Below are 16,242 nucleotides of genomic sequence, written 5' to 3'. Positions count from 1 at the left end.
TGTAATTGGCATAGAGGAATTTTGCCAAAGTGATGGAAGCAAAGTGGTTTGTTACTTGCCTTTGCGGACTTGAGAGAGATCTGTTTTGGATATCCTCTTGTTGACCTTATCGAGTTAACTTTCATGTGTTTCGAAGGTCATGGAGAAAATCATTAATATTAGGTTGATTTGATGGCTGAAAGGTAATAAGTATTTCCTGCTTATCAGATGGGGTTTGAAAGGGCTTTGAATAGCTTGATTTGTTTATCTTTTGCAATCGGTACGGCCCTTAGCGAGAGGGATTTTGTATTCCTCGTTTGGTTTGGGGAATGACATATGGTTTGCTCTCTGATGAGGCTTGGAGGCTCTCAAGGATAAAAAGCAAAAGAACCAGGAAATTCTGAAGTCCAGCTCCCAGCTAACTTGGCCGTGCCATGGGTCTCAGACATCTCATGCTGTGACGCTTTATGACATGAACAATAACAGATTAACATCCCCTTTTACTGGAGAGCTCACAATAGAATCATAGAATGGTTAGAGTTGGAAGGGACCTTAAAGATCATCGAGTTTCAACCCCCCTGCCATGGGCAGGGACACCTCCACTAGAGCAGGTTGCTCAAAGCCCCATCCAGCCTGGCCTTGAACACTTCCAGGGATGGGGCATCCACAACCTCCCTGGGCAACCTGTTCCAGTGCTTCACCACCCTCACAGGAAAGAATTTCCTCCTAACATCTAATCTAAATCTCCCCTCTTCCAATTTAAAACCATTACCCCTTGTCCTGTCACTACATTTCCTGACAAAGAGTCCCTCTCCGGCTCTCCTGTAGGTTCCCTTCAGATATTGGAAGGCTGCTATGAGGTCTCCCCAGAGCCTTCTCTTCTCCAGGCTGAACAACCCCAGCTCTCTCAGCCTGTCTTCATAGGGGAGGTGCTCCATCCCTCTGATCATCTTCGTGGCCCTCCTCTGGACCCGTTCCAACAGGTCCATATCCTTCCTGTGTTGAGGACTCCAAAGCTGGACTCAAAGTGCACAGGGGCTGGTTGGGTGGATGGATGGGTGGAAAGACAAATCCCGCAAATGTGGCTTGGCACTGCAAGGGATTTGGTGACCTTGATGGGACTGTGAGTGCTTCCCGTTCACAAGAAGGCATCCGTGTCTGCAGAGATGTGGCAGGAGCTGGTGTAGGACTAACATCCCAGTGCTGCTGTGGGAGGCTTTTGCCGCTCTTGAGCATTTCTTGGATTGCTTCATGGTGAGACCTCTGGCTGCATCAGCAAAATGGCCTTTCCCTCACCCTCCATCTGGGATTTAACAGATAGGAGGGTCATTCCTTAAGCTGAGGGATCATTGTAAAGCCATTTAAAATGAAATCCACTCACTATTTGAGAATCATTCGGCAAAAAAAGCACTTGAAAAATCTCCCGGTGTGGGCTGTCTGAAGACTGATGTCGTCTCTGGCTTCTGTGGCTGTTTGGAGAGGAGGTGGGACTGAATGCACCTACCTTGAATCATACAACAGGGAGGAGGGAGAGCTGCTGCTTTTCAGGAGTGAAGCATTTCTCATGCATCAGTTGCTTGAGGTGATGGTTGTTTTTTAAAGGAATGCTGTTTATTCCCTTTCATAAGCTCTATCTTGCCAACTGTACTCTTGGGATGCCTTTATAGCTGTATATTGTCACTGAAAGAGGTAGTGGTAAATAAATAATAAATAGATGAGGAACTGATTGAAAAGAAAAAGAGAGCAAGAATAAAACTGAAGCCAAATTCGATGCTTGTGTTTAACGACTGGGATTTTGCAGACTATAAATCATTGGCAAAGAACGAGATGGAGCTGTATGAAACCCGCTCTCCTGAGATGCTGAAGTTGTCCTGCATAGACAGTGGCCCATACCAGTTGGGTGCATTGGCAGAATAGACCACGATACAACCCCAAATCCCACCAAAAGGCTGGAGGAGATAAAGTAATGGAGGAAATCCTTTTCCTGTCCCCAGAGAGCGTCCCACATGGCACGTGGCTGGTCGGGAGCAGCTGTTTGTTTCAGGGACCTGTTGTGCCGAACTCTGGAGCCAGAGTCTGGAGGTTTTGCTACCTCCATCGTGGATACACAGATGATGAGATTGAAAGCCCCCCCCAAAAAGTGATCATTTTGTGTGTGATGTTTTTAAATGCAGTAATAACATATTAATAGTAAAAAAAAAAAAAAAAAAAAAAAAGAGGGAGGGAGAGAAAAAAGAGATTTCCTTTTTTGCTTTGGTGAACAGAAGTGGAAGCCTTTAAGTTTTCAAGCAGGGCTGGGACTTAAAGACATTTCTGCATTCGTTTTTGTGTGTTGTGATTGTTACGGCAATGTATTTGGGGGTGGAGGGACTTGGTTTTAGGTGACCTTCTGGAGTGAGTGTTGGCGATCAGTTACCAAAGGAGGCATATGTTACTAATTTTTTTGAGATTTATGAAAGAGAGTCTCTCTTATGGTATATATAAATGGACTTTCTTATCTCAGTAAAGTTAGCTGCTTGAGGGAGTATACTCTTTAGGGCAGGGAAACTGTGAGAATGGATTTCAGAGATGATCAAATAGGCTTTATCTTGTGCAATCGACACTGCATGAAATTTTATTTTAGAGTATTGATACTCTCTGCTGTGGGCCAGATGCAGCTCAGGCTGGCACGGCTAATTCACCTTGGCCAGGGTCCAGCAGAGCATCCTGTTTCAACAGCGTGGTTAAGCTCATGCCTATCTTTAAGCAGGCAGCTAAACCCTGGTGATTTCACTGCTGCTCTGGACCACTGCTGCTTGACCAAGGGATAGGTCAGCTGCAAAGAGAACCTCTAGCACATTCCTCCAGGATTTCTTTCCCTGCGTTAGAGCTATTGCTGGAGAAGTGATGGAGTGATACAGGCTTGGGCTGACTTTATTCCCAGGGTCAGTGTCCCCTGCTGGTCCCAGCTGGGCTTGGACAAGGTGTTGGGGTTGTGGGTGATGCCAGCCAGGCCCTTGGCTGGTGGAGGAGGAGATGTCATCCCTCTGGGCTGCAGCTGTGCTCTCCTTGCCAAGGGAGGAGACACTTAATTAGCTGATCTTGGGCAGGAGAACTGTGACAAACATGTGCAGACGGGTTTGTGGCATGTTCAAGGCTGACCACAGCGTGGGATGGCTCCAGGGGTGCTCCAGAGTCCACCCGGGCACTGTGGCTGTGGGCTGGGGCCTCTGCGGCATGACTGCTCCAGAGACAATTAAAACAGAGAATTAAAACATGCTTTGGAAAAGGGATTGCCTTTTCTGTTTGAAGTTTCTAAGAAAGCAGAGGAACCTGCCCTTCCCCCCACTTCAGATCCCACCTGTTTTGTTTTTTTTCCTAGAAAAATGTGAAATTCATTAACATGTGGTGAAAGCAATGTAACGACGTCATCTTGATTTAAAATCTGTTTTAAATCTTAAAATGACGGAGCCAGAATCTTAACTACAAATAGCCTCGCTTTTGTGGGTACGAGGCAGACCGTCAACATTACTTGAACATCTCTGGTTTTAGTAGTTTAGCATCCTTCGCAACAACAGCATTTGAAAAGAAAGTAAGAAGACATGTAGGGAGAAAAAAAAAATAAATATTATTCATGCCCAAAGCATCCCCTGGTGCCTTCCTGGCAGGTGCCAGGGCTGCTTCTCCTCTCCCATCCATGGCTTTGGGTCACAGCTTCTTGCTGCACTGGTTTCTGAGAGTGGGAAATATTGCTGCGATTAACTGTGTCATTTTTGCCTGCCACCTCTGTTGTCACCTTGAATGCCTGTTTAGACCCAGCATTGCCCTGAATCTCCTTTTGCTCAGCCTGTTTAGCTCCTGCAGCCTCCTCCTGACTTCTGACAGTAACGTAAGGCAGTTAAATAGCTTTCTCTCCTAAGACTTGGGATTCAAATAGCATAATCCCAGCGTTTAATAAGGGCAGCAAAGATGATCCTGCAACATCCCCGTGAACCTCATTGCTGTTGCCACTGTGTTGAATATAATGTTTTTGTTTGGGTTGCTTAGTGAAGGTCTGGTGCTAAGCAGCGCTGCCTGCCCAAAGTTTTCCTCCTGCTGCAGATCTGTGGGTCTACTCGTTAACCTGAAATGCTAAAAAGTTCTTCTGAGGTTTTGACTTTCAGGGAGCATTCAGCTTCGAAATATTTGCTGGTATGAGATGACACATGCCAGGAGGCTGAAGTGGGGCTGTTTTGTGTGTTGTGGCCACTTGCTCTCATATGTTTTAGCCTGGAATGGACCTGAATGAGGATTCATTGACCCTTTTTCATTTGCATTGCCAGCTCCATCCCCACACCAATATATCAGAACGCTGTTGCTTGCAGGCTGAGAGGACAGGCATGCTGTAGTGGGGATGTGTTAGGAGGAGAGGTAGTAACCCTGCTAGGAGTAAATGTCGTTCCTCTGCCAGTCCCAAACGTAGGCATCTTTAAATTCCCATGAGATTCTTATTTTGTGGTGCATTTTGTCTCTTGCACACAAATGGTACACAACATTAGAGCTCACCAGCAGCAAGTAGACCTTGAGTGGTCTTTGTCGTGGTCAAATTGAATATAGCCTGTTGTGCGGTGGTGTCGCGTGTGTGCCACTCGATGACCTTTTCCTTTTGGTTTCCAAATAACTTATTGTCCTGTGAAGGGAGTCTGCCACCGAAATATTGTCTGTCTGTGAGTTTGGAGTGTGCAGCGTGGATGTTGTGGTGCAAACGCTCACAGGGATGGATTGTGGAGTGATTTCTGGGCTTTTGTATTGTTTGGGCATGAAGTGCTTTTGGGTGCGTGCTGCTCAGCCTCCCCTTTGGGAGGGCATCTCAAGAATGTCTGGGTTGTCTGGTCCTTTGGCCTTGGGCAAAGTGGGATAACTCTCTGGATGCAAAAGCAGGAATCCTGTTTCGGTGTTTCTTGGCAACAGTTAAGATAGGAAGCAAGATCTCCAGAGAAGGGCAGATATGTCAGAGAACGTTTCTGGTGATATTTTAAGGTTGAAGTGAACTAAGGTTAGTTTAATCCATCGTCCAGAAAAACCAGTTGAAATGGCTCAAGCAATCAGACCCCTGCTGATAATGGCCTTGTGGCTGGACCTGCTGGTTTGGCTCTTGCTGGCTCTCATGAGCATCTCCCCAAGCTGTGGCCCTGTTGAGGCAGACAGAGATGCATCCATAGACAGTCACCAATGAGCTGGTTTCACTGAAAAGCAGCACTGGCAAAAAAGTTAGGCTGAAGAGTGCCCGTGTACAGATGACACTTTGATCGTAGTAGATTTTATGCTGGTGTGAAACTGGAGTCCAGTCTGCTAACGTCAGCATAAATAGATAAACCCCTTGACTTCTTCCCTGCAGTTAATCCAGGGAATCAATGCAGCGGCTGAAGGTGAAGCACAAATTCTCTGAAATGGAGTTGTCCATCCCCTTTCTCCCATACGTGTCCCTGTAACCTGGATAGAGGCGATGCCCGTGCAAAGGAACACCTGATTTATGGCCAGCATGGCTGACCAGGATTCAATCAAAGCAGGACTGAGCAGAAGTTTTTACTCAAAAAAAAAAAAAAAAAGAAAAAAAAAAAAAGAAAAAAAAAAAGAAAAAAAAAAACCCTCCACAGTTTGATTGTAAAAACCCAGGTTTGGATTGCTGTCGAGAGCCAGCTCTGGCTAGAATTACACATGGAGTGCCTGATACCGCAGCCGCAGCTGTCAAGGGAAGGGCAGCCAAATCCCAGTCCTCTTGTGCCATGTGCCCCTGGGCAGGTTGGTGTGCCCTCTTTCTGCCCAAGGTGCTTGTTTGGTTTCACGGTCTGTTCTGTTCTCTCTCCCCTCCTCCCCTTCCCCACCTGCTCTCAGATGTTCGCTGCTGAGGAGAATGTAGATTTTCGGATACATGTGGAGAACCAGACGCGAGCGAGGGACGACGTGAGCAGGAAGCAGCTTCGGCTCTATCAGCTCTACAGCAGGACAAGTGGGAAGCACATCCAAGTGCTCGGCAGGAGGATCAGTGCCAAAGGAGAAGATGGAGATAAATATGGTAAGAATATTTACTGGGGTCCCCCACACTCCAGGTCAAAGGCTTTAATCCTGTATGTTGGGCTGAGAACCTCTTGGGAGAGAAATAAGAAGAGAAATTAAAAAAAAAAACAGGATAAAAGGGAAAAAAAAACTTTCCAGGTTAAGAACATGGGTTTTGTTGTGTTGGAGCAGGCTGTCAGCCTGGCTCCCAGCTGCATGCAGTTCCCACAGTACTGTCCTGCCCCAGTTTATTAGTGTATGATGGTGCTTGAAGAGAAGAATCTTTTTCTGCCCCACGGACGAGTTCACAGTGTGTCTATTCTAATTCATAAATGATACCCAGGTTGGTGGTTGGGGGTGTTCTTTCCCCATGAACTTTGAGCTTGAGTTTGGGTGAATCCAGTGCTTCATCTTTCTAGGCACGGGGGGGGGATGTTTGGGTTGAGCTGAAATTAAGCAGACTTTGGAGCTTTGAGAGTACCCCGGTTGTATCTTGGGGCATCTGGGTCCTGCGGGGACGCAAATAATTGAACTTCCCCTGGGCCAGCAGAGTGTTCAACTATTCTCACGGTGATTTGCATGCAGGCAATGTGCTAGCAGCCTGAAGTACGAAAAAGCTCTGTAATTCTGGTACACTTTGAGATAGTTGTGGCACAGATACAGTTGCTGGAAGGATTTTAGGGCCGTTCAGAGCACTGGTCCTTTTTCTGTTGTGGATGTCCAGCCCCGTGCGTCCATGCGTCGCTGCAGAGGTGTGTGTACGTGGTGGCCAGCGTACAGGTTCACGTGAAGCTGACTACACGGGTGAGGTGGGCCGCTACGATGGCAGGTCAAGATCTGGGTCCGGTTTTCCCTTCAGGTGGGATGAGGTACACGCCGTGCTGAGCAGGAGGATCGGGGTAACCTGTGCCACGGGGAGGTGATGGCTAGAAAGCACCTGGCTGGAACGAAATGAACGCCCACAGCTGTTGTGTAGCCCTATGTCTCAGGGAAAGCCCTGCCCCGAGGTCTCATCAACCTTGTCCTTTGTCATTCTCAAATTTCCAGATAAAACAAGAGTGGAAAGTGCCACTTGGCTGCTAATTATTGTGTCATTTTATTGCATTCATCGTCTTGAGGTTTGATATGTAAACTAGTCACTGGCTGCTGGCTGCCCGGGGAGCACTCCTGCCCGCAGTGACTGTCAGGTAACGTGATGTAGCTTTTCCCTTCCCATAAAAGAAGGCAGCATTTACAGTGGGGTGCAGCAGGGAACTGTGCCCGTGAGCAGCTGACAAGTGCTAATTTATGTGTCAAAGCCCATCTTGTCCCCTTCATACATATGCAACGGTGCCTGAACAGCGAATCCCAGTGTCGGTGACCGGTGGCGATGCTGCGCCATCGCAGAGCCCGACATCTCCCATCCGGGGAGCTCCCCACTGCCTCCCTCGCTGCTCGCCACCAAAATCCTCTCTTCTAACAAATTGTCCTCGCAACCTGGAGGGCTCCGGCCCTGGAGGCCATTTGCTGACACCCCGCCTCCGCCTGCTTCCCTCCCCCCCAGCTCCTAATAAAACTCCTTGACGCGTCAAGCTGCAAAGCCTTCCCATCCCTAGCCCTGCTGAAAGGTTATGGAAATCTGTTTGTCGTCTTGCTTGGCACGGGAACGCTTCGAGCATGATAATCGGGGAGACAGTGAGGTGGGACATGGAGGTCCAGGATGTGACCACGCAGAGCTCCTAGCTGTGATAATGAAGGGGGGGAGAGATGTCAGAGTTACTGAAGTGAGAACCATCTGCGTTACAGCCAAAACTGGATACAAAGGCAATGACACAGGATTCATTATGTGCTGGGAACCCCTCCCCCCGAGGCATTATGATGGAGTAACCTTTGATCAAGACCAGAGAGAGGCTTAAACCAGGTCTGGGGATCTCAACAGTTGCAAACTTTTGATCCCCATCTCCGTTCTCGCTGGTCGGATCTGAAGGAGGGAGGACACCTCTCCTCCGGTGCAGCAGATGGCTGCTTTTCCTCCTGTCCTTTCTCTCGTCTCCCCTCTCCCGCTGCCTGTGGGCTGGCAGGATGCTGAGTGCCGGGGAGCGCCCAGCTCCTTTCTTGGCTACCTCCCCCTTGCAGACGGTGCCCTGTCTCCCACAGCTTCTCCACCCTCTTAACCCTGTCCCCACTGACAGAGGAGATGGTGGTGGAGGTGATGTGGAGCCATGTCCTGAGGATTACAGCCCGGGGAAGGCCTTGGGAGGACGAGCAAGAGCCGAAAGCTGAGAAAAGGCAAGAGATGCAGGAAAAGGTGCCCGTGAGAATTCCCTGAATTCTCCCAACAGCTCAGTCCCATTAAGAGAAGGTGACATCAGGCAGGGACAGCGCAGACTCCATCTTAATGTAGCAGCAAGGCTGTAGTGAAGGTCCACAGTACTCATCACCAGCAATTAGCACTAGCCAGTTTTAAGGATGGGGGAGCTAATAACATTTTAGCACCTCTTTCCCGTCTCCTCCCATACATTCACAACTGGTTAAAGATCAATGTCCAAGTGAAGAGATGCTTTTTTTTCTTTTTTTCTTCTTTTTTTTTTTTTTTTTGCACATATACAGCATCCAAATGGCTGGCGTGGGAGGGTCGCCCTGCCTTTGAAGGGAGGTTAGTTTTATTGCAAGGTTTTATTGACTTCTGTAAAACTTCTCACCTCTGTGGTTGAAGAGAATGCCCAGAAAAGAGGGGAGGTGGCAGATCTCAGGCAGGGAATTGCTCCTTTCCAGGCAGCCACCAGTGAGTACAGCAAAATGACCAAGCAGCCCTGGGTCAGGGAGAGAAGATACCACAGGGCTGGGGGAATCCGGCCAGAGGAAGCCCCCCCTAAATGTTTTATCCAGGTCTGCAAATGCCCTGTGCAAGGAAAAATTAATGCTCTGCAATGCGTAGTTTTGCTGGCATGATAATTCTGGTATCTATTTTTTGGTTTACGTGTTCTTCAGGGCCAAGATCTGGCCCCATGTGTCAAATTATTAAATGGCAAATTAAGTCAGTTAATAGAATTAATTGAGTCGATGTAATCCTTTTAATCAGATGGATTTGATCCCTTCTCAGATGAATTAGAATCCATTAACAGATAAGTCAATTATTGGACTAAATTAAATCTAATAATAATGCCTGCTGCTCACAGCAACGCTAATTAATCTAAATACACTTACCTATCTCCCAAGGTTGGTTTTTTTTTTTAAGGCTTAATTGATGTTCCTAAAGTGCTCTGAGATCTTTAGATAACAGACGATCTATGTGAGCAAAATATTATCTCTTAACAGACTATAAACTAATTAAAAGACTGATCTATTTACAGATTGCATTTTTACTTTAATCTCTTCAACCTATTCAGAAGAAGTTTGCACTGGCCCAGAAAAACAATATTCCTGTTATAAGCTTATTATTACTTTACAGGTTCCTAAGTGGTCCTTTCATTCAGAAAATGAAAGGGGGAAGGAGGAAAAACAACCATTAAAGTGCTGACAAAAAAAAAGAAAAGGACCTGGAACCCTTATATTCTACCTCCGATAAATGGTACAGATAGGGAAGAGAGGGATCAGTGACCTGAAACCTTAGATCCTTTCATTTATTTTCATTTCACAAAAGGCAGAAGACATTCTATCCTGTTTGTTCACGATCTTTGTATCCGGCGCAGTTGGGGAGACAGAGCTCTCTTGGTTGGGTGAAGGCATTTTTTGCCTCATTTGTATTTCACAGCCATGTGATTTTTGTTTTAATTTGTCCCCGGCTACTGCTGTCCGGCGGGGCGATGAGAAGTGATAGCCATCAGCAGAGAGGCGAGGGGGGTGTGAGAGGTCTTTGGGCTTGCCCTCTCTGCGGAGGTAACTTTTATTTGCAGCGAGTGCTTGGGTGTCCTAAAGGCTGGGATGCGCTCTGTGCGGGTAGGTCACTAGTCAGGTTGCAGGGGTGTTTTGTCCACTGACTGAGTCTATCACAGTTTAAAAAAACTCTTGAGTCCCCTAGGAGGTTATAAACCATCTGCTTTATAAACCTTCCAGTCTTACAGCATGGGAGGCTTTGTTTGAGGACACCCCATGCAAGGGGCAGCACACAGGTATAGAATCATAGAATGGTTTGGGTTGGAAAGGACCTTAAAGATCATCCAGTTCCACCCTATGCCCTGGGCAGGGACACCTCCCACCACACCAGGTTGCTCCAAGCCCCGTCCAACCTGGCCTTGAACCCCTCCAGGGATGGGGCAGCCACAACTTCTCTGGGCAACTGGGCCAGGGTCTCACCACTCTCACAGCAAAGAATTTCTTCCTGAGATCTCATCTAAGTCTCCCCTCTTTCATCTTGAAGCCGTTATCCCTCGTTCTGTCACTACATGCCCTTGTAAAAAGTCCCTCCCCAGCTTTCTTGTAGGTCCCCTTCAGATACTGGAAAGCTGCTATTAAGGTATGACATCTCTCCTTCTCAGCATCCCAGGGGGATGGACCTTGAGGTGGTGAAGTCCTCTCGAAGACTTCCCTTGAGTTCAGTGGGGGTTTAGGTCAGGACTCAAGAGATGCCCCTGAGAGAGGAGGTTTGGGGAGATTAACTAGAAGGGTGCTGACAAATCTGGGGTCAGACAGCCCAAGGAGGGGAAGCCAATTCAAGAGGTGGTGTGCATGCACCATGCCAGGCATTACCTCCATGTCCCATGGACGTTCCTAGTACAGAACATCATGCCCTGTACAGATGTGCTTTTTTGGGTGGTATGGGGAAACCAAGGGACTCGGGGAGATGGGTGCCTCCTTCCTGGGGCCACCCCAGCCTGGGTGATGTGCCCTGCAGTTTGTGTCCCTGCCTTCTGTTCTAGCTGGAGCTTCCCAGGGATGCCAGTGGAGAAGCCCATGGAGAGCACATTACAGCTGTCTAGACATCAGCCACACTCCAGCCCGCCAGAGATTTTCATTTGTGGTAGAAATGGGCTCGGTTCCATGAGGAGGTGTAATATGTGTGGAAAATATTATTATAGCAAAATAGCCTCCTTTAATTGACTCTAAATTTTGCAGGATTCCTTCCTAGGTTTGGGTAATCCTGGGCTCTCCAGAATTAATGAGCTGACATAGCACTTCTTCGGGTTTGGCAGCCTGACAGCTAATTTAGAACTCCCTAAACTCATTTCACTAATGACTCCCATTTGTTCTATCTCAAAGCCTGGAAAAAAATGCAAAATACCAGTGCCATTGTCCCATCTTTAGCAAGTCATTCTTTCCCCTCAGTATTTCTGGCACCTTAACAGCAAGCTGCCTTGGGAAACCTGATTAACCCTTTCCCCTCCTAGAATAGTTAAAATCAATTTTGATCCCCCTCCTGGGAAGATCAGGAAGGGAAAAAACCTAAACTCGTTGTGACGGGAAGGCGCAGAATTAAGCTGCAAGAAATATGGGAGATGTAGCCCAAGTAGCAATTGGATTTAGTTAAATATAGCTGTATTTCCACTGGCTGGACATTCAGAAATGTGCTTTTCTTCCCAGGAAGCAGGTATGTGCAAAGAGCCTGTCCGTCCTGGGGTAGCCCAGCCCCGTACCCCTCATGAACTGTGATTTGCTTTGTAATTTATTCTGCTGAACCATCAGGATGGCTGTTTCCTATTTAAGCGACGTATCGCTGCCTCCAGTCTCTTCCCATTACAGTTTTGACATGACAACAAGACAAATTTTTTTTTTTTTTTTAAAGACCTTTTATCTTCTCCACCATTTATTTTCACTTACCTCGCCCGGGGGCAGAGCTGACCTCAGCGCTAGGGATGATCATTCACCGTGGCAGCTGTACAGTCAGATGGGTCCTGGGGACCAGCCTGAGCCGGAGAAACCTTCGCCGTCCAGCTGCTGTGTTGTGGCTCCGGGTTTTTTCCCCTCCTTGCCCAATATCCCCTTGTTGCTTTATTTATTTTTATTTTTTTTTATTATTTTTTTTTTCCTTAAAATATCTCCCCTTCTCATTTGCAGTGAGGCAGTGGCGAGGTTTTTGTTTGAAAGCAGGCGTGGGGATGGACTGAGGGGCTGCTAGGTTGACACAGGCGTGGGGCTGGAGATGGGGCTGGAGGTCCCAGGCTGCGGTGGGCAGGGAGGAACCTCGGCTGCCCTCACCTTCCAGGTGGCTCTGACAGGTTCGGCAGCCATTTGAAATGCGCTTCGATGAACCATCATCTTCGATGAACCATCTGTACATTTAAAACATTTTTTTTTTTATTTTTTTTTTTTTTTAATTCTGCCCTATCCTGTGCCCGCGCCAGGGTAGGGGAAAGCTCTGCTTAGGCGGGATGAAAAGTTTGGGAAGGAAAACCCAAGCCTTTTGCTTTCCGATTCACAGCAAACCTATTTCAAACAATGTATTTGTTGCCAATTTCCTTTACTTTGGGTTTGGAGAGCAGCTACCCCAGAGTCCCACTGTGGCCAGGTTCACACCTGAAGTTCAGCTTTCTGCAGCAGTCCCTGTTTTGTGTCTGTAGTAAGTGATGTACTTTAGAGCTTTGGGACAACAACAGCAGGAGCTGCTGTTTATTTTTCCTCTGACACTATCGTTATTTTTTATTTCCCTACTTCTAGACCTTGAGATAGTTTAAAGAGCTTTGATGGAAAAAAAAAAGTATCACCTTTAGGTCTGTGTCTAAACTTCAGGTCTCCATAATCACTGATCAGGGTTTAGAAAACATAGGCCTGTCTGTCAGTAAGTATTAGGGACGCAGAAATAACGAGGAGAAGTAATTTAGAGGTCTGCTGATAATTTGTCATTTTTAATTTCTGTGTGGAGTGGAAAGCGAGCTACAAAGTGAAAAAAATCTTTATTTTCGTGCAAGCCATAAAAGGGTTTTTGTTAACAGTTTGTGTGTGTATATAATTCTGTGCTGTGATTTAAGTGTTCCCATTAGAAATGCAGAATAGGAAATAGGATCCCATCTGTGAGCAATTTAAGAGGAAGTGAGACAATGGAGTCGATTGCCGCTTCAGTTTAGATAATCAATACAAATATTATTAGTATAGTGATTCATCTTCCGAGACACTTTATGAAAATGTGAATGCCAGACCCTGAAGACAGGTCAATATGATATTATCTGTTCCTGCCTTGCTGTGATTACGCTTTTTTCCCATGAAGCTCAGGCAGCTGCTTTGCTCAATGTTCTTCCCTGCCTGCGATGAAATAGCACAGAAACAAAGTTAGGGCTTTCCTTTCTCCTCTGTGACTCTGAAAACGCGCTGTGCGTATTGGTACAAAGATCACTTTTATCTGAAATTTGTAGCTGGGGATTGCTGGGTGGATACCGGGAGGTGATCTATGAGGTCCCTTCCAACCCAAACCATTCTATGATGAAGTTCTGGATGAAGTTTGTGTAATTTGAAAAATATTTCTAGGCCATGAGTGATCCTGTGCACAAATCCTGAGAGAGCTCCTTTGAGTCTATGGCAGTGTTTTATCTTAGTGCCTGTTACCAAGCTTTGTATCCTGGTACCTGAGGTTTTCCCATATCTAAGCATTCGGCCAGTCATGAATTCAAGTCAGTTCTTGTGATGCAATTAAAAGTACCCTGCAAATAGGCTACTCTGCGTTTCTGAAAGGGCTTTTTAATTGCTTTTACTTTGGAGAGAGGGGAAGGAAAACATTGTCAACAAGCTGTCTTGTGAGTTTTGGCTTTGGTGTACATTACCATGTGTGTTGTCAAGTGGCCACTGAGATTTGTCCTTCATGAGAAATGTTTGGAGGAAATGAAAAATGTCAATAAACCTATTAAGAACATGCCTAATTAAAGACAGGATGGGAAATTCAAAACTTGGTGTGTAAAGAGCACGCTTCTGCTTGAAGAGAACATGGCATCTCACTTTGAGAGACAGCAAAGGTTGCTTTGCTGGAAACTTAATGTTGGTGGTGTAGTCTGGTCCCTCAGCTGGAGCATCTTCCGCTTTGCCCAGTGAGACACTGAGGCTGGACCCACTAGACAGTGGAAAGAGAAGGGCCTTTGCTCCTCACGTATAACGAAGTGGCATGAATTTAAGCCTCTCAATCTCCTCGTGTGTCCCTCTCTTATCTCCAAAGCAAGGATTGCACCATTCCCTCGCCTCCTAGGTGTGCCATCAGGATTAAAGCATTGCAAATGGAGAGATGATAAAGAGATGGTGGGAATGGGCACCACATTAGAAATAATTATTTGGTGTTTTTAGATGCTGTGAGACCACTTCTGTTTTCAGGTTGGGGTTTCCTCAAGAAAGGTGTTGGACTTTATAAAGAAAAAAAAAAAAAGGGCACTTTAATCGCTCAGATTTCACCTCAGCTCTTTTAAAAACCAGATAGTCAGGAATTTCCACAGCTGCGAGGTGGAGCACAGCAAACATTCACAACACCAGTAGCATTGCGTGACCGTCTGGGAGAGGAGGGAAGAGCCCGGTCCCCTGCAAAACTGCACCGAGCCTCAGGCTGGGCGGAAAGGTGAAAAATAATGAAGCTCCGAAGACGAGAAATTGCTGATGCATGACGCTTGGAAATCTGGAGGAGTCCAAAAAGGGAGCTGAAAATACCCCCCAAAAATGACTATCTGTGGCTTGAACGAAATAGTGTCCGATCAGCATTCAGAAACCGCTGAATTCAGGCCGTTCCAATACTGGCATTTTCCAGACTGCCTGCCAGTCGGATGCAGAGGAGAACACGTGTAGAGCGTCTGCGGTCTCAGCGCTTGCAAGAAGGGGAGGGCGAGCTGGAAGTAAAGGGAGTGAGAAGACCCAGTGAAAAAAAACCAACACATTTTCTTCTTACTGTGAGGAAGAGAGGGGGTGTTTGGGTTGGAGGGAGATGGTCGCGGGGCTGCACTCTGTGAGCATCCCTTTTAATGAGCTGTGCCGGCAATAAATAGTGCATGCTTTGGTCCCTGATGAATTTTAAGTATTTTCTGGATGCCCGTAACAGGCAATTCTTGCTTTTATGGTGATGTAGGAGCGGAGACCTTCTAAATGTCTCTTGAGCTTTGTCCCTGACTTCTGCTGTAGTTGCTTTGGGGATGTGCCTGTCCTTTGCTGGTGCTACCTGGGTGGTTGAACCTGAAGAATCACTGGGTAGTCCTCAAATTTATTATGCCCTCATCTCCAAGATCTGAAATCAGTGCCTAAGAGGCCTTCTCCTCCTCTGCATTTGCAGCTGCCGAAAAAGGGCGCCTGCCTTCCCACAGCAATAAGAAAAAAATCCTGCCATCTGCCATGACCCAGTCTTCTAGCTGTAATGAGTTTTGGGTCTTCTCCATCAAGCAGTTTCCCGGAGATCACAACTGGATGGCAGCTGTGCCGGCTGGAAGGATCCGGCCCTAGGTAGTGCTGTGGAGAGGAGTCCTTGTTCTCTGATGCTGCTTGGCAGCTTCTGTTCCTCATCCAAGAGCTCAGCTGGTGGAATGGAGGAGGAGCGGATGGTGATGCAAGCCATTGGTGTTTGAGCATATGGGAAGCTTGGGATCCTGGCTTCAAGTTGACATGACTGGTATCGTTTGGTTTATACCTGATGTTCTCAAGTACTTTTGGAAGGAGAAGCAGAAGAGGGAACGGGTGGTTGGAAGGGAGCTCTAGCAGCAGGGGACATCACCCACAGCTGCTGGAGGTGGTAAAGCCCTCAGCGTGGAGAAGCAGCAGGGAAGGGCTAAGAATAGGAAGGTGGTAATTACAAGATAAATCTAAAAAAATAATGTTCAAATGGCCTCAACGCTTGGCCAGGGCCAGTTGTGAGGCTCACAATGTGTCTATGTCCCCAGGTGGTATGGGTGTGAGGGGGGTATCCTCACCACAAACCCCTGTTGCTGCTCTGGCAGGTTTTACAGGGATGTGTATTGAAGCAAGCTGAGGGTGCTTTGGGTACTTAATTCCAAATCATACATTGTGTTGAGGCAGAGGGTGAACTCCACAGCTGCTTAAAGCTGGTCTTGTCCTGTTGGGATCAGTGATGTTGTCCTGGGTTCCAGCAGCAAAGGAGCTTGCCTAAAGCGAACTTCAGTATAAATCCCAAATAACGTTTCTGCTGGTTGCGTGGAGGGATCACAGGGCTGAATGTCTGTAACAACTGAGGCCTGATTATCCTCTTCCTGACACTCAAGAAACTCCACCGCCTTCAGCACAGCCGTTGCTGGAGCTCCTGTGTGAGACTGAAAGGAGATTAAGTGCCCAGCAGTGCCTCCCATTCCTCTTGCGTCTTGCACCTTTGTTCAGACCTTGCATTTCAAACCATTTTAGTCCGTGGGAGGCAAATCAAAGCTG

The 16,242-nt window shown here is 47.0% G+C and overlaps 1 protein-coding gene across 1 annotated transcript in view; it reads left to right on the top strand.

The window, feature by feature from the left end:
* Positions 1-16,242, top strand: part of FGF18 (fibroblast growth factor 18) — a 75,694-nt gene that overhangs the window by 23,026 nt on the left and 36,426 nt on the right. The window contains exon 3 of the mRNA XM_074156026.1: positions 5,833-6,013. Within this exon, the coding sequence (XP_074012127.1) occupies positions 5,833-6,013 (181 nt within the window). The remainder of the gene's footprint in view (positions 1-5,832; positions 6,014-16,242) is intronic.

Source organism: Numenius arquata, chromosome 11, assembly GCF_964106895.1.
Source record: "Numenius arquata chromosome 11, bNumArq3.hap1.1, whole genome shotgun sequence".
Taxonomy (NCBI): domain Eukaryota; kingdom Metazoa; phylum Chordata; class Aves; order Charadriiformes; family Scolopacidae; genus Numenius; species Numenius arquata.
Note: the sequence above shows the minus strand (reverse complement) of the source record. Positions and strands in the feature narration are given on the sequence as shown.